Below are 25,793 nucleotides of genomic sequence, written 5' to 3'. Positions count from 1 at the left end.
TGTATTTATTTATTTATTCATTTATTTTTGTCCTTAGGATATACTCACAGAAGTGGAATTACTAAGCCAGAGTAACGCACACACATATTTTTATTGCTCCTGCTGTGTGTATATATATAAACATATATGCTATGTAAATGTTGTATGATATACGTGCATCATATATACATCTGTGGGATGGGAATAGAGAAGTGTACTTTTTTTTTTATAAAGATTGATTATTTTAGAGAGAGCCTCTGGAGGGGTTGGGGCAGAGAGAGAAGGAGAATCCTAAGCAGACTCAGCCCCATGCGGGGCTCAATCCCACAATCCTGGGATCAGGACCTGAGTCAAAACCAAGAGTTGGACACTCAACCGACTTAGCACCCAGGTGCCCTGAGAAATATACTTTCAAAGGGAAGGCCTCCACATAATAGAAATGGGCAGCAAATATGTTGGACAAATAATAGTCTGCCACTTGACTGAAATTGAACACTGTTTCATTTATTTGCTTGCTAATTTTAAGAAGATAGGGAAAATTTTTTTTAAACTTTCTAAAGTTGTTTTTTTTTTTAACTCTAAGCAAGGAACAACTTCAGACTTATGAAATACTATTGTAAAGGGTAGTACTATATTTTTTTTAGTAGTTAACATTTAAATTTCAATTTTTTTCACGGTGACCACCTTTTTAAGTGTTAGAAATTTAATAATTTTATTTTCAAGCGTAAAAGATAACTGTGTAGGAAATGATTAGCTGTACTTGGTACAATATATTACAGTAAATTCCTTTAATCCAAAATCCTTTCTTAGAAAAACTGATGTTTTCTTTAGGAATTAGGATTAAGATAATCCAGTTGACTGAGATTACCACATGTGTAATTTGTCAGTTACCAATTTTCAGTGAAATAGAATATGATGAAATATACAGTTCTTTTTTACTGATTATTGAGAAACACTCCACAGCTAAAGAGCCTGAGGGTATACACCTCCAAGTAGAGTGTAGGAAGGTAGGTTGATCTGCTCTACATGATGCTGTGAAGTGTCATGTAAATTCATTCAAAAAAATTCTTATCTACTTCTTTCCTTATCTTTTGTCTCATTAAAATAGATGCTGAGTATGGAGTGGGGTGGTTAGGTTAGCTTATTAACAAGTTAGATAACTGATCAGTTATTTCAAATTCTCAAATGGTGGGGCACCTGGCTGACTCAGTTGGTGGAGTATGTGACTCTTGATCTTGGGGTTGTGAGTTCAAGCCCCACGTTGGACATAGAGATTACTTAAAAAATTCTAGATGACAAGATAAAATGAAAGAAATTTGAGGGGGAAGGCCCATAACATTAATGATCTAGGAATGACTTTACTGGTAATTGTGAGATTTATTTTAGTGTTTTTTTAGACTTGAGAGCTGTGTGCTTGGCAGTTTTGCTTACACTTTATTTCTTTTTATAAGTGTCAGTATTTGAGGTCTTCTTAATTACATGCTTCTTTACACATTTCACTCTCAGTTTTATTATTTTACTCCTTCACAGGAATTTGTAATCAGCATATATTGCCTTTCTTTTATAGTTTTATGACCTTTGTGAACTATTCAGAACTGGAGGTCAGGTTCCTGACACAAACTACATATTTATGGTATGTAAACCCCAATGATACCACATACTTATTTAAAATGGAAAGGGTCTGACTTATTACATGTAAATTATGTAATAATTTCATTGTCATGTGACATTCACTAATTATATGAAAAGGTGATGCTATACTTTTTTACATTTTGCCATGTTGTCTAGTTGAAAATAATTGCTTTAGTAAATTGCCATATGCATAGGACTGGGTTGTAGCCCTAAATAATGGTTGGCAGAAAAATAGTCCAGAACCACCCAGCTTTAAGGCACAGATCTTCAATTTACTGTTATTTTATCACACTTTTTTGAGCATTCATTTTCATCTGCTATCAATCTGTGGATTGATGAATATATGCACATATTTCCTTACTTTGCTTTTGGAATGTAATGTTACTGTTCAATTTTTTCTAAATCCTATCATTTTCCTTCCTTCTAAAGATTTCTAGGTCATTTTCCTATTCTTTTAGCTGTTTTCCTGTTGATCTAACATTGTCCCAAGTAAAACATTAATGGGAAGTGTAAATAGTATGACTTCACATGCAGTTGTTAAATACACAGCTGAACTTAGAACACTGTTATAATTATGGTATCTGCTTTTACAAAAACACTATTTCTTCAAGTTGATAGTTTTTCTGATAAGGTGATTTTTGGGGCGCCTGGCTGGCTTAGTCAGAAGAGCATGCGACTCTTGATCTCGGGGTCGTGAGTTTGAGCCCCACATTGGGTGTAGAGATTGCTTAAGTAAGTAAATATTAAAAAATAATAAAGTGATTTTTGAAATTCATTTTAAAATTTTTGATTCTCATATGACCTTTTAGAAACATCTGCTAATGTAGGTAATAGAGAATGGGAAAAATGATGGCTTTGCAGGGAAGATCCTTGAGAGAATTGCACAGCAGATTCCTGTAGGCCTCCTGAATCATAAGAGTAGCACATTTAGTAGAGACCGCTTATGTACTTTGAGTTTTTTGTTAAAACCCAATTTCCAAGTAATTCAACATGTGATTCTTCATTTTTGTTACTTTTGGCCGTGTCTCTGAGTTTGACACTTTGGTATAATTTTAAAAAATATTGTTGCTATTGTATTGTTTCTAACTCTAAACTTTTACTCTACAGGGTGATTTTGTAGACAGAGGTTACTATAGTTTGGAGACCTTCACTTACCTTCTTGCACTAAAGGCTAAATGGCCTGATCGTATTACACTTTTGCGAGGAAATCATGAGAGTAGACAGATAACACAAGTGTATGGATTTTATGGTAAGACTTTCTATTTCTTTGATTCTGAATATTGTTTTCTTTCCTCTTTGGGAGAAAAGCCATACAAGTCATACATATGCTTTATAGTAAAATTAGAAATACAGATCATCTTTTTCCACTTTCTCAACCTTTTAACTCTTCTTCCCCCAATCAGTTGAGAACCTTACCAGGGGGAGAGAACTGTTCTTAACTTTTTGGTGTACATTGTCCTAGATCATTGCCTCAAAGTGTAGCCCTCAGTTTACCTCAAATGAATCATCAGAGGTGCTTGTTAAAAATGTACATTGCTGGGCCCCATTGGAAACCTCTTGGGGTGGGAATCCTAGAATCTGCTGAAGGTGAATGTTCTGCATTTGAAAGTTTGAGAAATATATATATATGTATGTGTGTGTGTGTTTGTAAACATATTTATGTGTGCACATACCTGCTTTTTTCACCTAATGCTACCAGCCTTTCTTTACTTCCCTGACATTTTTATAGCTGCATTGTATTGTGCTGTATGGTCGTACTATAACTGATTAAACCAGTATCTGTAACATTGGACATTGGAATTGTTTTTAAGTTGCTGTTATACACATAGCTGAATGAATATCCTTTTACATATGTATAATATTATATGTGTATAATATATATAATTATCTGCTCCATCCAGAGAATGCTAGGACCTCAGGGGTCAGAAACGAAACTTAACCTTTAAAAGCAAAATATCTGCTGCTATAAAACTTTTATATGGTTTAAAGTTTTAACAAATGAGATTGGGGGAAAAAATGAGGTTAGGAAGCTCTTTGAAGGAGATGGCAGAACTGTTGAGATTATTAACATGAATTTTCCTTAAGCTTAATTAAGGCAGATATTGAGATATTTGAAAATATTAATCTCATAACACTTTAGTTTTAGATTTTATATTTTGGATTCTTTTCTGTCATAGTAAAGAGAAACTAAACTCTTACTCTTCAATTTGTAAGCCATTATCAATTACTAAGTTGAGAAATTTTGATAATTTATGATTTATATAACTGTTTATAGTAATTGAAAAGTTAGGTCGCTAATATTTGTCTCCTTTTTACAAGTTACTTTTGATTTTCATTCACAAAATATCAAGTACCGTTTAAAATAAAAGTTTTTTGATTCTTTAGCAAAAATAGTCAATGGTTTGGATAGTACATACTGTGGTGTTAGCTTAGTAAAAGCAACTGTCTCTAAGATTGTTATAATTACACCTCAAAATTTGACCAACATTTATCAGTGTAGGGCAAAGGGATAAAAGAGGGGGGAAGAGGACTATTTTAATCAAGATGCCTTGACTGAAGAAAATGATAACAGCACATCTAGTATTGGTTCTTTTGTTCCCAAGCCGTGCTCATCTATTATTTTGTTTAATAAAAGGAAGCCCACTAGCTTCTCAAGCGGGAGATAATTTTAGTTATCATGGAACTTAACATTGATTTTAAAGTAGTAAAAATGGGGGCGCCTGGGTGGCTCAGATGGTTGAGCGTCTGCCTTTGGCTTGGGTCGTGATTTCCGGGTCCTGGGATCAAGCCCCGCATTGGGCTCCCTGCTCAGCGGGAAGTCTGTTTCTCCCTCTGCCTCTCTCCCCTGCTTGGTGCTCTCTCTTTCTCTCTCTCTCTGTCTCTGTCAAATGAATAAATAAAAGCTTTAAAAATAAATAAATAAAATAGTAAAAATGTCCATGTATAGCTATTAATTATATTGGGCCTTCAGTTCACACTGATAAACATATACTGAGCAGTTATTATGAACCAAATGCTTTGCATATGTATAAAGAGGAAAAAGAAGATTCCTGCCTGCAAGCTCAGCCCAGTGTTAGTGCTCTCATGGCAAGTTTACATAAGGATCCTGCTTCACACATAGAGGTAATTTAGAAAACCATGAGGATTGATCATACCCCATAGTCGTCTTCTTTTTTTTTAAAGATTTTATTTATTTATTTGAGAGAGAGAGAATGAGAGATAGAGAGCGTGAAAGGGAAGAGGGTCAGAGGGAGAAGCAGACTCCCTGCCGAGCAGGGAGCCCGATGCGGGACTCAATCCTGGGACCCAGGATCATGACCTGAGCCGAAGGCAGTCACTTAACCAACTGAGCCACCCAGGCGCCCATACCCCATAGTCTTCTATATCATTTTCATTGGTACTTATGGCAATAGTGATATGTCAGGGTTCGTTTGTTTGTTTGTTTATTTATTTATTTATTTATTTATTTATTTATTTAATTTAAATTTTAAAAATTTTATTTATTTATTTATTTTTTAAATTTTATTTATTTGACATACAGACAGAGAGAGAGAGGGAACACAAGCAGGGCGAGTAGGAGAGGGAGAAGCAGGCTTCCTGCTGATCAGGGAGCCAGATGCGGGGCTCGATCCCAGGACGCTGGGATCATGACCTGAGCTGAAGGCAGATGCTTAACTGTCTGAGCCACCCAGGCGCCCCTAAAAAAAATTTTTTTTAAAGATTTTGTTTATTTGACAGAGAGAGACAGCAAGGGCAGGAACACAAGCAGGGGGAGTGGGAGAGGGAGAAGCAGGCTTCCCATGGAGCAGGGAGCCCGATGAGGGGCTCGATCCCAGGATCCTGAGATCATGACCTTAGCCGAAGGCAGACGCTTAACGACTGAGCCACCCAGGCGCCCCTGTCAGGTTTTTTTTTAAAATAAGGAAGAAGTCAAAGAACAGAACTTCCATGATATTAATGAAAGAAGAGATGTATATCCTATTAACTGTTGTAGACAACAGAGAAAGTGTTCAGCTGGGAATATATCAGAGCCTGATTGGCAGTCTGTCTCCAGTGATGACTGCAGGTGTACTTACTGGAGCTCGAGTATTTCATTGCACAAAGTGCAGAAAATCTCAGAAGAGACAACCTAGGCCTGAGAAATGTTGAGATAGGAATCACCAATGCTCCTATAATTAAGCGTCCTCTGATTTGTTTGATTACCCTACTAGAGTAAGGTGGTCACATCAAATAAATTACTCTGTTTGATAGAATTGTCCCATATGAATAACATAATAGACCAAAGCATTTGTTTTGGGATATATGAATTTAATATTTAGCTCTTTCTGATCATAGCATTTTGATCAATAACTTGAACTGCTTTGTAGGGCCACTTCTGGAAGGAAAAGCAGGACCACATACTTAGACTAGTTAAACACAAGTCTCCTTCATGGCTCTACGTGGAAGACCTACCAGGTCATAGCTTGCCGTCCTAGTTTAAGTTAAACTTCTTTAGTATTGGATGCGTTCTTTATTTTTATTGGCAGCTTTAGAACTTCATTAATGAGAAACTTTTCTGTTTCTTTCACAGATGAGTGCCAAACCAAATATGGAAATGCTAATGCCTGGAGATACTGTACCAAAGTTTTTGACATGCTCACAGTAGCAGCTGTAAGTTTATGTAAATCTTTGTAAAACCTCAAGTATTTTCCTGCCAATAACCCTTTGCATACTTTTATCTATTTGCCATCTCAATTATATTGACATCATTAACATTCATTGATGAATTTGGATATGACTGAGTTTATTATTATACTTTCAACTCTATTATCCTTTTTGCTAGTTAATAGATGAGCAGATTTTGTGTGTTCATGGTGGTTTATCTCCTGATATCAAAACACTGGATCAAATTCGAACCATTGAACGGAATCAGGAAATTCCTCATAAAGGAGCATTTTGTGATCTGGTTTGGTCAGATCCTGAAGATGTGGATACTTGGGCAATCAGTCCCCGAGGAGCAGGTTGGCTTTTTGGCGCAAAGGTCACAAATGAGGTAAAGCCAATAGTTTTTGAAAAATGGTTTGTTGGTTGCTAATGGACTACATAAAAACTATTGTGGCTATAGATAACAACCTTCTGTTTCTCATCTAGTTTATCATGTAGGTCTTTCCTTATTGGTTAAATGAGATCACATAATGAAAGCACCTCCTTCAGTTTCCGCTTGGTAATATGTGTAAAATAAATGTTTTTTCTTTTTTTTTTTTCAAATATTGCAGTTAAGTAATACGATAGCAAGGGCAAGATAGAGAACTTTTATATATATATATACATATACATGTACATAGAAAATGTTAATATATATTTTCAATTTATATTGACGTGTAACGTATTAGTTTTAGATGTATAACATGATGATTTGAGATATATATATAGTGAAAAGCCAACTTTTGAAGTTCAGCTGTTTTCAATTAAAAAAAAACAGACATTATATACGCACATAGGGATGAGCTTATATTGGGAAGTAATCCAGCACAATGGAATTAGTTAGGTTCAGCATAATTTAGGTAAATTATTTATGCTCTCTGAGCCTGTTTCCTTAAGGTACAAAAGAAGAATAATAAGTCTCAGAATTCTTGTAAGAATCATACTGCACCCTCAGTAAATGATACTGATAGCGATTTATTTTTTTATTACACCATAAAAACTTTGTTTCATATCTGATAGTGTTTATAGAATGCTTTTCTTCCAGAAACTTCTTTTTTTTTTTTTTTTTTTAAAGATTTTATTTATTTGACACAGAGAGAGAGAGAGAGAGAGCGGGGGGTGGGGGGAGAGAACACAAGCAGGGGGAGCGGCAGGCAGAGGGAGAAGCAGGCTTCCTGCATGAGCAGGGAGCCCGATGTGGGGCTCGATCCCAGGACCCTGGGATCATGACCTGAGCTGAAGGCAGCGGTTCAACCAACTGAGCCACCCAGGCGCCCCTCTTCCAGAAACTTCTAATAAATTATGTGACTGTGTGATTTCTATAACTTAGGCCAAAGCAGCTCTATTTGTCTATAACTTATTGGAAGTAGTGGGGATAACTAGTAGAATGGATTCTATAATCATGAGAACTTTAGTAGTAAAAAGATTTGTTACTTATTTATTTCTTTGGGGAGGGGAGGGGAGGGGAGAGGGAGAGAGAGAATCTTAAGCAGGTTCCATGCCCAGTGTGGAGCCTGACATGGGGCTCGATCTTACAACCCTGAGATCATAACCTGACCCAAAATCAAGAGTCAGGTGCTTAACTGGTTGAGCCACCCAGGCACCCCTATACTTTATTTAAATATCATTTTCATATATATATATATATATATATATATATATTTATAGCATGATTTTTAAAAATGCTAGATACTTAACAAAACCTTTCTAAATTGCAGTTTGTTCATATCAACAACTTAAAACTCATCTGCAGAGCACACCAACTAGTGCACGAAGGCTATAAATTTATGTTTGATGAGAAGCTGGTAACAGTATGGTCTGCTCCTAATTACTGCTATCGTTGTGGAAATATTGCTTCGATCATGGTCTTCAAAGATGTAAATACAAGAGAACCAAAGTTATTCCGGGCAGTTCCAGATTCAGAACGTGTTATTCCTCCCAGAACGACGACGCCGTATTTCCTTTGAGGCCTTCGCCCATCCTGCTGACCCATTTTTCTTCCCTCTTCTTACCCCAACTTTCGTGTATTACCCTCTACAATATACTTTTTATCAAGCACTTTGCTGCTGAAATGCTGCCTCTTGCCTTTTTTTTTTAATTTTAAATTATCTAAATTTATTGTTTGTTATGGTGTCTATAGCAATGTTTTTCTATCAATTTTCTCCCCCATCCCATCCCCACCTTGGACTCATTTGAGAAGACTTGAGAAATGTCTTAATACTCACACTGCTGCATGTAGCTCTTGCTTATTTACTGGTTTGGGGGAAACAGGATGTGTTTCCTCTTTTTTAAAAAGCCAATTGACAGAACAGACTACACCGAAATGCTCCTCCTTTTGTATCATTCAGCCTTTTGTTTTAGTTTGGTAAGTTTTAAGAAATTTCAGCAGCAAAGTTGTTATTCAGTGGGCACGATGGACTGCAGATGCCTCGAGTTATGTATACCTGTCCCAGCTGTAAACTTCATTGTCCTTTGTTGGATGATATTTTAAATGGATATAAAATAAATTGGTCTAAAGGGCTGCCCTCCTTGTTGTGTTTTTAAATTTTAGTTAAAACTGCTACAGCTTATGACTTTGTACAGTAAGATAATTGTATTGATCTTTTTTCAGATTCCTTGTATTTTTTAATAAAGTAATCTTAAATAAAACTCAGATAGGTTAAAGTGTTAGAAATTTTAAACAGCTTACATTGTTAGTTTAAAGTTATTCTCCCCCCCGCCCCAATCAGAGCTTTTGACCCTTTGGTTATTGAGTTTAAAACTTCAACTGAAATTCAATACTATTTATTTTAAAAAAAATCACTAAACTGTGCCTAAAGAACATAACTGCCATATTAATATTTTGGTTTATATTCTCTATAGTAATAGAAAAACATTTAATACTTGTAATGCTGATGTGTTCATTTGATACCAGTTGAGTAGAATGTGATAGATCCAGTTTACAATCTATCATGAGTATCATTAAGTAAAATCTGTGTACTTTTCAATAGGAATCATTCTCTTGCTGTAACACTTGACCTTAACTTTTAGAAAGTGTTCATTTTTTAACTGCAACTGGAAAGGTTGAAAAGTCAGGACTCTTGTATTTGTGAACTGTAATTTGAAGCAAATTTTAAAAAGTGTAGAAAGAAACAAATTGTCCTATTTTGTAAAGGTCTGTGATACCATGTTTTGGCTTTGTGTAAGTAATTTGAATATCCAAAGGGTGTGATGATCAGTTCTTTATATGCAACTGTCCACTTAATAAGGACAAGTGTTCCAGTGTCTCTTATGACTGTGGTCATAAATGATGTTGGAATTTACTATTTTGTGAAATAGTTGGTATCCCTTTACTACTATAATTAATTTTTGTCATTCCAGGAAATCTTTGTGAAGCCAGCCAATTAATAAAGCACTTTAGTATCTGTTCAGGTAGTTTTGAAAACCAACTTTTCCCCTTCAGGATAAGAACTTCCAGGTTACCTAAAAATGCAATAAAAATCTTTATAGTCTAAGCTTCTTGGCACATAATTTTTCATCAGGGTTTTTCTTTTATTAAATGAGCACAATAATTTTGATTTTTATTTTCTGCAACCACCTAGCTCCTTGTTTAGTTTTTAATTGTATAGCTATGTGAAAGCAGTGGCTAAGACATTTGCTGCACACACTTGAACTGTTGGGTCAGTAGCTTTCTGTTACTGCCCTGACCCCAGTGTAATTCAGGGGGAAACGTATTTTTATCTTCCAGGGATATGTAGCTATGTATTTTACTAATTGTGAGACACTGGAAATTAATGACGCAGACAGCTTGGCGTGGTCTTTGAACAGCTCTCTGCAGGGATTTTTTTCTGTTACCATAAATTGTATTTAAGTGCTTGCTCTCCTCTGCTTTTAAGTTGTACCAATAAAATCGGTAACCTCAGCCCTCCCTTCCCATTTGACACTCCGTAGCTTAAAATGATGTCGTTGTTTTAGTTATCCTTGTAATGTGACCTTTATTTTTAAGTCATGGTGTATTGCATTTGTTTGTCACTAGTTGGGCATGTGCCAATAATTTTCTGTCCATTCCTTAATTGCCATCTCTATTTTGTCTGATTTTTTTTCTCTTCAGCTGAATAACGGCTTTTTTGCATGAAAAAAATAGTTTTTACTATTAGACATGTAAAGGGAAGAGAGAGTGAATGTATTGGACTTTGTAAGCCTAAAAGGAATATTTGGATCCCTCTAATAAATAAGGGCTATGTACGATATAGAGTAATCATGTAGTGGAAGATACTTGCAAGTCATAGATTTGTAGGCAGGAGGATCTGTTACTCCCTGTATCTAGGCTGAATGTAAAATCCTTTATGTTGTATTAATGGGGGTAATAACTATTTTTATTTGCTGATGATATACTTGGTTTCTAATAAAGTGTCCTAGGCTCTAGTGAGAACTGTCTACTTTTAATTGCCAATTACTTTCTTTCCCCTTTTCGTGATATGCTCTTGGCTAGCTTTTTATAGGTTTAATGCTTTTTCCTGAAATATCGCACCACTTTAAATGTGTTCATTTGGGTGTGATGCTAAAAAGTCTGGATCGAGAGCACATCTAATATGCAACCTGCATCAGCTCCTACTCCATCTGGATGACCAGAACTGTTGGAAGATTGTGACGTCTTAAACCCTGGGTTTTGCGTTTGAAATAAGGTTTGAAATATTGTTCATTGCATTAAGATTTGTGTGTTTTTGCTTTGTAAGCCCAGCACCAGGTTTTGAAAATGCCTGTATTGCGAAAGCAAATCCGAACTCTTTCTGAGCCTCTTTCGTTGTCAGAAATAGAATTCTTTCCATCAGCCTACAGAAAATTGTGTATCTGGAGTTGAAGAGATTTAACCACGAATCCAGATTTTTAAATGTAATTGTTTTTTAAATGCTAATGTTTGTAAAGCACCTTCAGTTCCTTGGATGAAAGGTGCTATATTCTCTCAGTGTAAACTAATAAAAAGATTATAGGAAGTTTGTCAGAAACTTTTATCTAATGCATAGTCTGTAGCCTGTCCCAACAAGAAGTTAGCGTTTTATATAACACAATTTAAATTAAAAAATGCTTATTCCTTCACTTGGTTGCTTGACTAGTAAACAGAAGTGAAACTCTTTCTTGTTCTGCATTTGACTTTGAGCTACGTTTTCCAGTTCTTTAAAGGCAAGATTCATTGTTATGTCCTGGACCCAGTGCCCAGAACCATGCATCATGAGATCATCCCAGCTCTTTCAAATTGTATGTCTACAGTGTGCATTCATGCTGATGAAGTATACAGTAGTAAAACACCAAAAAGCATTTGGAAAGTCCCCTAGTCTGGTGCCAGACACAGTAGATGCCTGGGAATGTTTGTTCCTTATTCCTCTCTTCTTAATTTTTTCTATTTCCTTATCAATCAGTTGGTGATTGCCTTTCCTTACCCTCATGAGAGATTATGCTGGCTTGGATCACTCAAATATTTCCTTTTCAAACTGCATGAAATTTATGAGGATTTTGTGTGTGTGTGTATCAACAAAATACTTATTACATAAATATATTCCACTCAATCCCTGGACACCCACTATTGTTCTCAGCACTCTGCTTTTGTGTATAAATGGGAATGAGATATAAAAGACTGCATGGTGGCATTATGGAATAGTGTAAAGAATATAGGTTCTGGGATCAGATGTAGGTAAAAACCCCAGCTCTGCCAGGCAGTAATAGCTAACTTAGCTAAAGGCTGTATGTGCCCTGTTTTGTGTTTACCTTTACCATGGTTCTATGACTATTACTTCTTCCCCTGACCCCCTTCAGATGAAGGAACAGTTTTAGATAGGTGACTTTGCCAAGGTTGCATAGGAGAGCTGGAACTTGAACCCCTTTAGGGCATACAAGAGTACGTCTTAAAACCTCTTAAGCCATCTTAAGCAGTATTGGTTATTGTAACTGTGTGACCCTGCACGAGTTGGGTTCTCTGGATCTTAAAATTCTGTGTCTAAAATAAGAAAATACCAGAGTTGATCTCAGAATTAAAAATAGCACGCATAAAGTACCCAGTCCCTGGCCCAAAGCTGCCATTTATTGAGGGCTCATTCTAATATACCATTTGCCCAAATTAAATGTAGATGGGAAGTAATAATCTAAGGCAATATATAATTGCTGATACAGTAGCTTATGAAAGTGCAACGAATTTGGAGAAGAAAGTAATGTAGAATGGAATAATTGGGAAAGGCTTAAAAGAGGAAGTGTAAATTAAATGTGGAGAAGAATGATGGGATGTACATTGTTTATTTAGTAAAAACACAAACATTACTAGAACTTGCATGTGACATGAAGATAGGACTGAGGGTGCCCCTTGGGAAGGCTTAAGAGATGAAAGCAGCAGCTCTCTTGGCAGAACCATGTATCAGGAGTTGGCCAATTATAAAAGATCTTGAAAACCACACAAGATTTTAATCCCTATTTTTAAGAAATGTAATGAGTGATATTTCAAGATTAGTCTCCTAGTGAGTTGATGGCCCTCCCCACCAGGACTCCTATTCCACCTGCCACACTCTTTGTCTGACAAATTATTCTGCCCCCCCCCCCCTTCTGGTTTGGTTGAGATCAAGGCTGTCCATAGTTTGGTGATTTGGGGATTACATAAAAATTAGGGGAACCAACAGATGTTCGACATTTTTTTCCTTGTCAAAGCCATTTAAAAACCCCCACTACAATTTATCATTATTTCATAGAAGGAATGTCATTTTTAACATGAAAGATATAAAAGAGCCATCTGAGAATAAAGGACAGCCCTTTCCACCAAATAAATTCGGTTTTGTGAAAAGCTGTATCCTAATTTTTGCCATTTGTGAGGGTCAGTGAGAGATTTGTCCCCAGTGTGCTGGTGTGATCTACTCTAGGCTGTCACATTATTGATGCATAAAAACATTTTATAATAAAAAGGTAATAGCAAAAGAGTTTGATGCCTCCTCCCAATTCCAAATAGTTGCCAAATATCTACCAAAAACAAAAACCTGTTCATGTGGAATGTAGAGAGGCTGTAGACTACATTGAAGGAAGAATTTAAATGTTAATGAGCTATGTCTTCTCTCTCTCTTTTTTTGAAGATTTTATTAGAGAGAGCATGAGGGGGGGAGGGCCAGAGGGAGAAGCAGACTCCCTGCTCAGCAGGGAGCCCGATGTGGGACTCCATCCTGGGACTCCAGGATCGTGACCTGAGCCAAAGGCAGTCGCCCAACCAACTGAGCCACCCAGGCGCCTCTTATGAGCTATGTCTTCTTCTCAAGGATGGCCTTATTAAAGTATAATAGGAATGGTAACTAATACTGTGCTTATGTGCTGGCAGTCTTGCATGTTTGGGTCTGTCAAAAATGCAGTGAAATTTATTTTTAAATCGATTAACTGGCATTGAATTTACAATCATCTACAGTATCACAGGATGGTTAGCACACACTCAAGGATCCATTCTACTTAGTCCTTCCAAAATGGAACACATTGCTTTTAGGTATGGCAATTCTGTTTGCAGTGATGATTTTCCTTTCATGGTAATTTTTTAAACCTCTTGCTTTCTTGGAAGCCTGCATACAAGCTTGTGACCTTTTCTGCAGGGGACTGAGCAGCTGAAACATGCTTTATTTTGGTAGATTCTTGCAGTTTTCTTGCTGGATCCTCTATGAAAGGTACCTGTGAGCTGTGAGACCATTTCAGCATGATGTAGAGTTAGGGACTGCATCGAGATGGTTCAAAATGAAGCTCGTTCTGGAGAGTTACCTCACGGCCGCACCTGCCAGAGTTTGGGAAATTGCAGTGCTTGGCTGTTGGTCCTGGCGTGGTGCAGTGTTGGGGGGCGCCAGCTGGTGTGTGGAATGCAGGACGCAGAGCCAGGAGAACCTGCCGGCAGGTGTCTGGAGCCTGAGATGCAGTTTCTACTTTCCAGCGCATGGTGGCGCTTAGGTTTCCCTTGCCCTGCTAGCAGTCTCTAAGGCACCTCCGCCGCCACCTGCAGTCTCAACCAAACCTAGGTGGCGGGATGTGACGGCCCGAGCGTCCAATCGACTGCCAGGCTTTCGGCCACACTACGGCTCTAGCCAATAGGAGTAGGGGAGAGGCGCGGAGAGGGCGGGCCCCGCGGCATGCCAGGCAGAGGCGCGAGGCCCTCCTCCCGCCTCTCCGCCTACTCCAGCCTCCGCCGCCTCAGCTTCCCGAGCGAGCCCTGCGGCCGCCGGAGCAGCTCCCGCGGCGGAGCAGGAGCCGGATGGTCAGAGGAGCCCGGCAGCCCCAGCAGCCGCGGAGTCGCCTGGTCCCCAGGTGGGGCGGGAGCTGGGTCGAGGTCGGGGTTGGGGATGGGGCGGGGGCGCGGGAGCGGGCCCAGGGGCAGCGGCTCGGGGCCGTGAAGCATTCGGGGCTCCGAGACGGGAGGGGCGGGGGGTTCTGGCTGAGGGGGGATTGGGGGCATCCAGGGGCGGGGGAGTGGGTTGGGCGGCGATCGCATCCTCGATGCCGGGTGAGAGGGGCGTGTGAGGGAAGGGACGCCGAGGGGTGAGACTGGGGGCGCGGGGCCGGGATGGGCAGGGCGCGCGCGCCCCGTGGACGGGCCGTGGAATGCGGGGGGCGCGGGGCCGGGAGGGGCGGGGCTCGGAGGGGCTGTGCACCCTCGGGAGGGGGTGGGCACGGGCAAGGGGAGGCCGGAGGAGCTTTCGGGGGTGACGAGGCAGACAATGAGTAGGTGGAGGTGGGTGGTTTTGGGGAGCGGGGCTGTGACGAATAGGAGCTGAGGATGGAGTGAGGGACTAGCAGGGAGAGCAGGGTTTGGGCAAAGCAGACATTAGGGGAACCGTGAGTCCCAGGATTGCTTGGTCTTGGTAAATAGGGGAAACAGAGCATAAGGCGTTTGTAAGGTCAGGTATGAGCTTAGCGAGCCTGTGGTCCTAGAGGGTGGTACGCTGAGTTTTTGACTGGCACCGTAGGGCCAGGAGACGTGTTCAATATATGTTACTTTTAGTTACCGTCTTATTTGTTTGGTTGTAGACTGACTGGCACAGTGGAGAAACCACCTCGAAAACGGAAAAGCAGGTAAGGCAAAACGCCTTCCTATTTTGTTTCGTGTTTTTCCATTTGCTTGGCTACACCTATGCCATGGTGCATAGTTATACACTGTCAGTAGATGAAGTTTTTTATTTAGCTCCTTTTGTAATGAATATAACTACATGCAAGATCTTTCTTTTGAGGAGGTCAGAGTACTACCTGTACGTGTGTGTATGTGTGTATGTGTGTGTGTGTGTGTAAGATTATATGGGAAAGAGACGTGGGTAATTGAGAAATCCTAGTTTTTTACTTTAGCTGTAATTTCAACTTCTTCACCAGCTCTGTTTAAAAAGCTAGTGTTTCGGGGCGTGGGGGGGCACCTGGCTGGCTCAGTTTGTGGAGCATAAGACTCTTGATCTCAGGGTTGTGAATTTGAGCCCCACATTGGGTGTAGAGATTACTTAAAAATAAAATCTTAAAAACAAAACAAAACTAATGTTGGGGCATCTGGCTGGCTTTTCTTGGTAGAGTGTGCGACCCTTGATCTCAAGGTGGTGAGTTCAAGCCCCACGTTGGGCATAGAGCTTACTTTAAAAAATAAATAAAATATATTAAAAGCTAATGTTTATTGAACATCTACTATGTGCCAAGTACCATGTGCCAGTGCTTTATATGTATTATCTTCTATAATCTTGAAGCACCCCAAGGAAGTATGTACTGTGATCACTATTTTGCAGAAGAGGGAACTGAGGTACAGAGAGGCCAAGATCACTCATCTAATAAATAATGGAACCCACATCTGAATCCAGGCAGTCTCACTCCAGAACTTAGGCTCTTACCCATTGTTTTGTAATGCCTCTAATAAACATGCAATTGAAAATAGATTTTCTTTTCTTTTTTTTTTTAAGATTTTATTTATTCATTTGCGAGAGAGACAGAGAGAGAACAAGCAGGGGGAGAGGCAGAGGGAGAGGGAGAAGCAGACTTCCCGCTGAGCAAGGAGCCCGATGCGGGACTCGATCCCAGGACCCTGGGATCATGACCTGAGTCGAAGGCAGACGCTTAACCATCTGAGCCACCCAGGCACCCGAAAATAGATTTTCTTACTGCTCTTCCTTTTATCATCATACTTAGTACATAGAGTCTAATAAACAATCAAACCATAGGGAAATAGAAACAGAGGGCTTAAGTAGTCCACAGACAAGTGAATTACTACTTGAGTGATGAAGAAGAGCATATATCCATCCCACAAACATTTTTGTGTGCATTTCACATGTCAGATACTATATAGCAATTCTGTGTGGTCATGAGAAGATTTCTTTTGCACAGATGTAGGCAGTGGTCTAGAAAGTAAGCTACAGTAGCGAGGATGTGACCAGTAGGACCACTGTCATAGTTAATACTTGGTAAGTTACCAATGTTAGTACACAGAATACCTCAACAGTAAGTAGATTTGAAATGCTGATGACAGAAGTGCTACCAGCCAAGGGTCCTTTGTCATTCTGGGTCTGCACTGTTCAGTATGGTAGCCATATATGGCCATAAAGCACTTGAAATATGGCTGGCATGGCTGAGGAACTGAATTTAAATTTTATTAATTGTAATTAATTTAAATTAAAAAACTGGTACTTGACTCCCTGGAAAATATTCAAGTATGTTTAGAAAAATTTGGGTATGTGAATCTACTTTTTCATCTGTAAGTTTTGTGAAATCTATATACAGATCAAATATTTCCAGTGAAAATTTAATGTCCAAAACAAGGTGTGCTCTAAGTAAAAATACAATCAGATTTCCGATTAGTATGAAAAAATGAATGCAAAATTTTTTATTACTAATTTTTATATTGATTATATGATGAAATCATGTTTTAGATATATTGGATTAAATAAAAGTATTACTAAAATTATTTTCATTTTTTTTCTTTTTTACTTTTCTAACATGGCTATACAAAAATTAAAAATTATTTATGTGGCTTACATTACATGTTTTTTGGGGGCAGATGTTAACTCTCATTACTTCGCTGTCAGTCTCTTGCTGTGGACTCCTGACTGCGTTCTCTACCTCAAATCTAATTCATTCATCATGCTGTGCAAGTTGATCTTGTAATTCTCCTGCTTCAGTCCTTCTATGGTTCCCCATTGCTTATTGAACATAATTCAGACTTTTTAGCCTAATGATAAAAAGAGACTGCCTTTGGGGTGTTTGAGTGGCTCCGTTGGTTGAGCATCCAACTCTTGATTTCAGCTCATGTTGTGATCTCAGGGTCATGGGATCGAGCCCTTGCATCTGGCTCTGTGCTGAGCGTGGAGCTTGCTTGGAATTCTCTCTCCTTCTCCCTCTGTCCCTCCTCTCTCTCTCTCTTTTGCGCTCCCCCCCCCAAAAAAAAGAGACTGCCTTTATTTCACTTCTGCTTGTCTTCCCAGTGACAGTTCAATACTGTGGCCATGGAAATTCTCAATACTGGACCTCTTAAATGTCTAATATTAAATGACTTAACTTTCTGGTGAATCCTGCACAATGAATGAACTGCTGAATGTAACTCTGTGTTCTGCTTGCCATTCCCAGAACTTATGTTCTCTCTTTGCTTTGGGTTTTTGCACATGATTTCTCTTTCTCTCTGGAATACTTTCTCCTTGTTCCTTGGCAAGCTCCCTCCTTTAAGACTGTTAGCTCAAATGTCACATCCTGCGTGTGGACTTTCCCACCCTCTCCTTCACCTAATCTGATCCTGTGATAACTTGTACATATGCCGAGGTGTAATGATTTGGGCTGCATTTGAATTCTAGCTCTGTCATATACAAGTTGTGAGATCATACGTAAGTTAATAAACCTCCTTGAGCCTCAGTTCCCTCAGCTGTATATGGAAATAATATACATATATTATGTATATACGGCTGGCTGGCTCAGGTGGTAGAGCAGGCAACCCTTGATCTCAGAGTTGTGAGTTCAAGCCCCATGCTGGGTGTAGAGGTAACTTAAAAATTTAAAAGCAAGTCAGGCTATCTGCTCAGTGGGAGCCTGCTTCTCCCTCTCCCTCTGCCACTCCCCCTGCTTGTGCTCTCTCTCTCTCTTTCTCAAATAAATAAAATCTTTAAAAAAAGCTTTTAAAAAGAATAATTTAAAAAAAGAAGTCCAACCCTTAGAGGGTTGTAAAGTGCTTAGTATATATAGTGCCTGGCACATAGAAAGTACACAATCAATTTTATGTTAAAAAAGCAGCTATCAAATACTCTTTATTTCCCACCTCTTTTCTAAATGTATACAGGCTAAAGGATTAAAAATAAGGTATTAAGGCAAAGAAGAAATGAGAGAAGACAATAAACCAGTGGCAAAGTTAGTATATAGACTAGAAAATACTGTACAGTTACTAAAGATGGGTTCCATATTTGGCTCTTAGTTTTCTTAAACAAAGCAAAGAAGAAAATAAAGCCCAACTTCCAGATTCATGGTGTTTATAAAATCAAACACGTGGTTTTTTTTTTAAGGATTTTTGTTTATTTATTAGAGAGAGGGAGAGAGCAGGAGCAGGGGGAGGACCCGAGGGAGAAGCAGGGAGCCCCCTGGGGGGCTTGATCCCAGGACCCTGGGATTGTGACCTGAGCCGAAGGCAGATGCTTAACCGACTGAGCCACCCAGGCGCCCCCAAATGCATGTTGTTTAAGAGAAGTACAACTTTTTTTGATTGTTAGGTTTTTTTTTAAAAGATTTTATTTGACAGAGAGCACAAGCAGGGGAAATGGCAGACAGAGGGAGAGGGGGAAGCAGGCTCCCCACTGAGCAGAGAACTGGCCTCTGGGCTCCATCCCAGGACCCTGAGATCATGACCTGAGCTGAAAACAGACGCTTAACCCACTGAGCCCTGCAGGTGCCCCTTGATTGCCAGATCTGAGAAAAATTTGTCTCACTGGTCTTCATTGTGGGGACCTGTGTTTTTGGGGGGGAATCCTAATAATAAACATAGTAGTGAGTATTTTATTATTATTATTAATTAATTAATTAATTTTTATTTATTTGACACAGAGAGAGAGATAGAGCACAAGCAGGGGGAGCGGCAGGCAGAGGGAGAGGGAGAAGCATGCTCCCTGCTGAGCAGGGAGCCCAGTGCGGGGTTCGATCCCAGGATGCTGGGATCATGACCTGAGCCGAAGGCAGCTGCATCACTGACTGAGCCACCCAGGTGCCCCAGTAGTGAGTTTTTTAAGATTGCTCCTTATAATGCTTCTCAACCCAGGTTCATGTAATGCCAGTGAACATTCTCCAAAGAGCCAAATCAGTGTATTAGTATACATCTCACTGGTGGCTTGGCTTGGTTCAGAAATAAACAAGGATGAAGAAGCTGCAGGGATTCTGTTTATTCCCAGCATCTAGACTAGTGCCTGCCACTTAGAAAATAGTTGGTTGAATTATTCAATGAATATGTCCTTAAATAGTTTTCTATGAATATTATTTCTTTTAATTAACAGATTTTTTTTTACTGTCTTTGTTTTTTTAAATTCATTTAATTTTTAAAATAATCTCTCCCCCCAGCTTGGGACTTGAACTTAAAACCCCGAGATTGAGTCACATGCTCTTCTCACTGAGCCAGCCTGGTGCCCCTAAAACTATTTTCTTAGTAATACTGAGACTTTACTTGCCTTTTTTGCTATTATTCACTCTCATTCACAGTGGAATTTTCTTTTTTTTTTTTTTTAAAGATTTTACTTATTTATTTGAGAGAGAGAGAATGAGAGCCAGAGAGCATGAGAGGGAAGGGCGTCAGAGGGAGAAGTAGACTCCCTGCTGAGCAGGGAGCCCGATGTGGGACTCGATCCCTGGACTCCAGGATCATGACCTGAGCCGAAGGCAGTTGCTTAACCAACTGAGCCACCCAGACGCCCTCACAGTGGAATTTTCTGAGGCTACAATTAGGAGTGATTTCACTTCAACTCTGAGGGCTAATGGAATGTGTGTTTCTGTATTACTGTGTTTAAAATTTTTCTTTTACAATCTAATATAAGTATTGATGGGTATACTCACAAAGATAGTTTTTAAGAGTTGTTAAGGGGCTCCTGCGACCAACAAGTTTGAGAGCTGTATGAGAGAACATATTGTAAGAAAGATTAAATTGTCCTTCACTCTCAATTCTTGGGTTGCTCCTTTAACAGTAGGTCCCTCCTTGAGGCGCCTTTCCTTCCTCCAGAATTGCTGCCTCTGGGAGTCCCCAGTGTGGGCTTCCTGAATATTATTTCTTATAACCAAGTTTTAGTAAGCATCAGGCAGCAATGAGTTTAGGCTTCTATTCTTAGTCAAGAATCATGAGAGCATGTATTTCGCATGTCTGATTAGGTCAGACCCTGAACAAGTCAGGATTTAGAACTGAACGGACCGCCAACATACATCTCTCAAGAGGTCCTGTGGACAAGACCATGATTTTCCTCAGAAAACAGTTCTGGAATTGATCTAAAAATAGAGAACAAAATAACTAGTTAAGGCCCTAAAGATGGATTATAAAGAAGGGATGTAATGGGGGCGCCTGGGTGGCTCAGTCGTTAAGTGTCTGGCTTCGGCTTGGGTCATGGTCCCGGGGTCCTGGGATCGAGCCCCGCATTGGGCTCCCTGCTCAGCGGGAAGCCTGCTTCTCCCTCTCCCGCTCCCCCTGCTTGTGTTCCCTCTCTCGCTGTGTCTCTCTCTGTCAAATAAATAAAATCTTAAAAAAATAAAAAAATAAAAAGGATCCAAACCATGTTTAAAAAAAAAAAAAAGAAAGAAAAAGAAGGGATGTAATGATCCTAGCCAGAAATTTTTTATAGCTTTTATTATCAATAGCATACTGTGGCCATAAAAATTCTCAATATCAAATGAAATGACTTCCTGATTAACACTTCAAGATGAATTAATTGTTGAACTTGGTCTTAAGCACCCCTTTGAGTTGGCCTGCTGTGTAGAGTTGTTGACTGTTATGCTATATATCCTGTTACACTTGGGAAAACGGTTGCCAAAAGTATCATTTTTCTTTTAGGATAGTTGGTGTTAGGTCATTCTTTTTGATAGACATTAGTCAGTGGCTGAATTATTCTTTTTCTTAAGTTTTTATTTAAATTCCAGTTAGTTAACATATAGTGTAATATTAGTTCCAGGTGTAGAATTTAGTGATTCAACACTTAGATACAATACCTGGTGCTCCTCACAAGGGGACTTCTTAATCCCCAGCACCTATTGAATCCGACATTTTCCCGCCCTGCACTCCCCGCCCCCCCTTGTATCTTTTGAGAACATTCCTAGTACATACCAAACTATAATAATGTTTAAGAACTAAGATAATTTGAGATAAGCATTTCATACACTACTCTTATTAATTTTTCCTGTGTTTTTTTCTCACTAAAACTTTTATTTTTTATCTTAGTACATCTTTGTACCCTTAGCACTGAGTGGGTGCTCAGTAAAACTATAGTGAACCAATAAATGAATTGGTAGCAAGAGGGAGTTAGTGTAGGTTGGAGCTTTAGTGGTCCAAAATACTGTGACACTATTTAAGGACCCTGATAAACTGTACTAGACCGAAAGGAGTTTTAAGATTAGGAAATTTGATCTCTATGTGGTTTTGGAAAATTCTGAAGACCTCAACATGTCTGCTTAATAATGTTTGGGTTATGAGTTAGAACATCCTCTCATCCTATCAGGAACAAGACCCATTTGTTTGGATAGGATTCACGTTGTTTAAAGCTTTATTGTCTGATGTGGGGCCTTTTTTTAGTGATGTGTTTAAAGCAAAGAGATCTAAGCATTTTTCTTTTAAATATTTTATTTATTTGACAGAGAGAGAGAGAGATCACAGGTAGGCAGATGAGCAGGCAGAGGGAGAGGGAGAAGCAGGCTCCCTGCTGAGCAGGGAACTCAGTGCGGGGCTCGATCCCAGAATGCTGGGATCTTGACCCAAGCTGAAGGCAGACGCTTAACCGACTGAGCCACCCAGGCGCCCCGAAATCTAAGCATTTTGATGGTATATGTAATTTGTTTGAATTACATTTGAATTCTAAAACCATTTAAGTGCTCTCTAGTCCTGGGTACCAGGGATATAGACACAAGATTTAGCCCTTGCTGGGGTAAAACTCATGTGGTAGTGGAGAAGGCAGACCCAAACAATGGGACAGTGTAATGACTTTGTATGTATACAAAGGGTTTATAGTAATTCTGCATACGGGTAGTGAGGGCGCTTTTTGCAGACATCTCATCTAGGCCCTGGAGGTTTTTAAGAGGTTACTTTGGCATAGTGTGACTATTGAAATGACAGAGTAGACCTTGGATGGACTGACTAATGATGAGATTTTAAGTGAGCTGAATTTAGGACCTGAACCAGGGCAGTGTCAGGTGTGGAAAGAAAGATGTTTTTAGGGGTTCCTGGGTGGCTCAGTCTGTTAAGTGTCTGCCTTCAGCTCAGGTCATGATCCTGGGGTCTTGGGATCAAGCCCCACATCAGGCTCCCTGCTCAGTGGGGAGCCTGCTTCTCCCTCTCCCTCTGCCCCTCCCCCCTGCTCATGCTCGCTCTCTCTCTCTCTCTCTCACTTGCTCTTTTTCTATCTCAAATAAATAAACAAAATCTTAAAAAAAAAAAGAAAGGTGTTTTTAATAGTTTGGGCTGTGGTGTCAGTTTTTAGAGATTAAGGAGTGCTTCTCAAAAAGGGGCAGTTTTGCCTCCTGGGGGCATTTGGCAATGTCTGGAGGAGACATTTTTGGTTGTTAAACTAAGGGCATCTAGTAGGTGAGGCCAGAAATGGTGTTAAACACCCTACAATGTGTAGAGTGTCCTCCCACATCAAAGAATTATTCAGCTCAAATTGTCAGTGATGCTGAAGTCGAGAAATCCTGGACTAGAGTCGAATCCCAGCTCTTCCAAATACTGCCTTTGGGCTCTAGAACAAAGTATAGATTTAATCTCCGAACCTGTTTGCCCTTTTGCAAAAAGCAGGTGTTGACAGTACTTTCTTTGGAGGATTATCCCCCCACCCCCGCCATAGCATGTAAACTGTGAATGCAGAGATTTTTGTCTATTTAAAAAAAAGATTCATTGAAGTAATGAATGTAAAGTATATGATAACAGTTACTGACATGCATTAAATATTTAATAAATGATACCTGTGACTGTCATTAGTTTAAATATTTTTATTTTGCCTTTCCTTCTAGTCTTTTTAAAAACATGTTGATCCGAGGTATTATTAGTGTAAAAAAAAAGTGCACCAATTTTAAGTATGCAATTTGATGAGTTTTGACAAATGTATACAGTGTGTAACCACCCACTGTAATTATGATCTTGAACATTGCCATTGCTACCCTCCCCACCCCCACATTTGCTCACGTTACCTTGTAGTCATGATTCTGGGAACCACTGATCTTTTTTCCCTATTACTATAGCTTTGTTTTTTCTAGAATCTCATGTAAGTAAATCATTCATTAGATAGTCTTTTGTGTCTAGCTTCTTCCACTTGGTGTAATGCTGTTGAGATTCATCCGTGTTCTTGTTCATAACTGTAGTTAATTTCTTCTTATCGCTGCGGAGCAATGTATGTATGTTTTTACATTGTATGATTTTACCGTAATTTGTTTATGCATTCACCAGTTGACAGACATTTGGCTTGTTTCTGGTTTTTGGCTAGTATGAATGCATCTGTTAATGAACAGTTGAGTTAAGTCTTCGGGCAGATATGTTTTCATTTCTCTTGAGTAGATAGATGCCTACGAGTGGACTTGCTGGGTCTCATGGTAAGTGTATGTTTAACTTTTTAAGAAATTGCCAGACTGTTTTCCAAAGTGGCTGTACCATTTTGCATTCCCACCAGCAATGTTTGGGAATCCACATGTTCCATATCCTTGCCAATATTTGGTATTGCCATTCTTTTTCTTTTACAAAGCTTTATCAAGGTATAATGGCATACAATAAGCCACATATATTTAAAGTGTACAATTCAATAAGTTTTGACACACGTGTATACCCTTGAAACCATCACCATTGTTTGCCTAGGGGTATATATCATTATGTTTTTAATTTGCCTTTCCCAACTTATCAAACTCAACACCCAAAGAACAAATAATCCAATCAAGAAATGGGCAGAAGACATGAACAGACATTTTTCCAAAGAAGACATCCAAATGGCCAACAGACACATAAAAAAGTGCTCAACATCGCTTGGCATCAGGGAAATCCAAATCAAAACCTCCATGAGGTACCACCTCACACCAGTCAGAATGGCTAAAATTAACAAGTCAGGAAACGACAGATGTTGGCGGGGATGTGGAGAAAGGGGAACCCTCCTACACTGTTGGTGGGAATGCAAGCTGGTGCAACCACTCTGGAAAACAGTATGGAGGTTCCTCAAAAAGTTGAAAATAGAGTTACCATACGATTCAGCAATTGCACTACTGGGTATTTACCCCAAAGATACAAATGTAGGGATCCGAAGGGGTACGTGAACCCCGATGTTTATAGCATCAATGTCTACAATAGCCAAACTGTGGAAAGAACCAAGATGTCCATTGACAGATGAATGGATAAAGAAGATGTGTATATATACAATGGAATATTATGCAGCCATCAAAAGGAATGAGATCTTGCCATTTGCAATGACGTGGATGGAACTGGAGGGTGTTATGCTGAGTGAAATAAGTCAATCAGAGAAAGACATGTATCGTATGACCTCACTGATATGAGGAATTCTTAATCTCAGGAAACAAACTGAGGGTTGCTGGAGTGGGGATGGGGTGGCTGGGTGATAGGCATTGGGGAGGCTATCTGCTATGGTGAGCGCTGTGAATTGTGCAAGACTGTTGAATCACAAATCTGTACAGATTTGTTTCAGAGGAAACAAATAATGCAATATATGTTAAGAAAAAAAAAGAAGAAGATAACAGGAGGGGAAGAATGAAGGGGAAATCAGAGGGGGAGACAAACCATGAGAGACGATGGGCTCTGAAAAACAAACTGAGGGTTCTAGAGGGTAGGGGGGTGGGGGATGGGTTAGCCTGGTGATGGGTATTAAAGAGGGCATGTTCTGTGTGGAGCACTGGGTGTTATGCACAAACAATGACTCATGGAACACCATCAAAAACTAATGATGTAATGTATGGTGATTAGCATAACAATAAAAAATTAAAAGAATAAAAAAATAATAATTTGCCTTTCCCTAGTGATTTATCATGTTGAACATCTTTTAATGTATTTATTGGCCATTCATAAAACTTCTTTTGTGAGTTTTCTTTTCAAATCTTTTGTCCATTTTTTATCAGTTGTTTATGTACAGTTATAAGGGTTCTTTATTCTGGAAACAAATGTTTTGCAGATATTTTCCCCCAGTCTATGGCTTGCCTTTTGCTTTTCTTCACAGTATCTTTTTTTTTTTTAAAGATTTTATTTATTTATTTGACAGAGAGAGACACAGCGAGAGAGGGCACACAAGCAGTGGGAGTGGGAGAGGGAGAAGCAGGCCTCCCGCAGAGCAGGAAGCCCGATGTGGGGCTCGATCCCA

At 39.3% G+C, this 25,793-nt stretch overlaps 2 protein-coding genes across 2 annotated transcripts in view; both read left to right on the top strand.

Moving 5' to 3' along the window:
* PPP6C (protein phosphatase 6 catalytic subunit) overlaps positions 1-11,267 on the top strand; it is a 40,154-nt gene extending 28,887 nt beyond the window's left edge. Inside the window, exons 3-7 of the mRNA XM_028107771.2 lie at positions 1,547-1,612; positions 2,719-2,860; positions 6,182-6,261; positions 6,434-6,643; positions 8,013-11,267. Coding sequence (XP_027963572.1) covers positions 1,547-1,612; positions 2,719-2,860; positions 6,182-6,261; positions 6,434-6,643; positions 8,013-8,261 — 747 coding nt within the window. The 3' untranslated portion in view covers positions 8,262-11,267. The remainder of the gene's footprint in view (positions 1-1,546; positions 1,613-2,718; positions 2,861-6,181; positions 6,262-6,433; positions 6,644-8,012) is intronic.
* A 3,181-nt stretch (positions 11,268-14,448) lies between these two features.
* Positions 14,449-25,793, top strand: part of SCAI (suppressor of cancer cell invasion) — a 128,634-nt gene continuing 117,289 nt past the window's right edge. Inside the window, exons 1-2 of the mRNA XM_028107791.2 lie at positions 14,449-14,580; positions 15,301-15,345. Of these exons, the coding sequence (XP_027963592.1) occupies positions 14,528-14,580; positions 15,301-15,345 (98 nt within the window). The 5' untranslated portion in view covers positions 14,449-14,527. The remainder of the gene's footprint in view (positions 14,581-15,300; positions 15,346-25,793) is intronic.

This window comes from Eumetopias jubatus, unplaced genomic scaffold (assembly GCF_037043125.1).
Source record: "Eumetopias jubatus isolate StellerSeaLion01/CBP00866 unplaced genomic scaffold, mEumJub1_p1.0 scaffold_15, whole genome shotgun sequence".
Lineage (NCBI taxonomy): Eukaryota > Metazoa > Chordata > Mammalia > Carnivora > Otariidae > Eumetopias > Eumetopias jubatus.
This window is presented reverse-complemented; position numbering and strand designations above follow the sequence as displayed.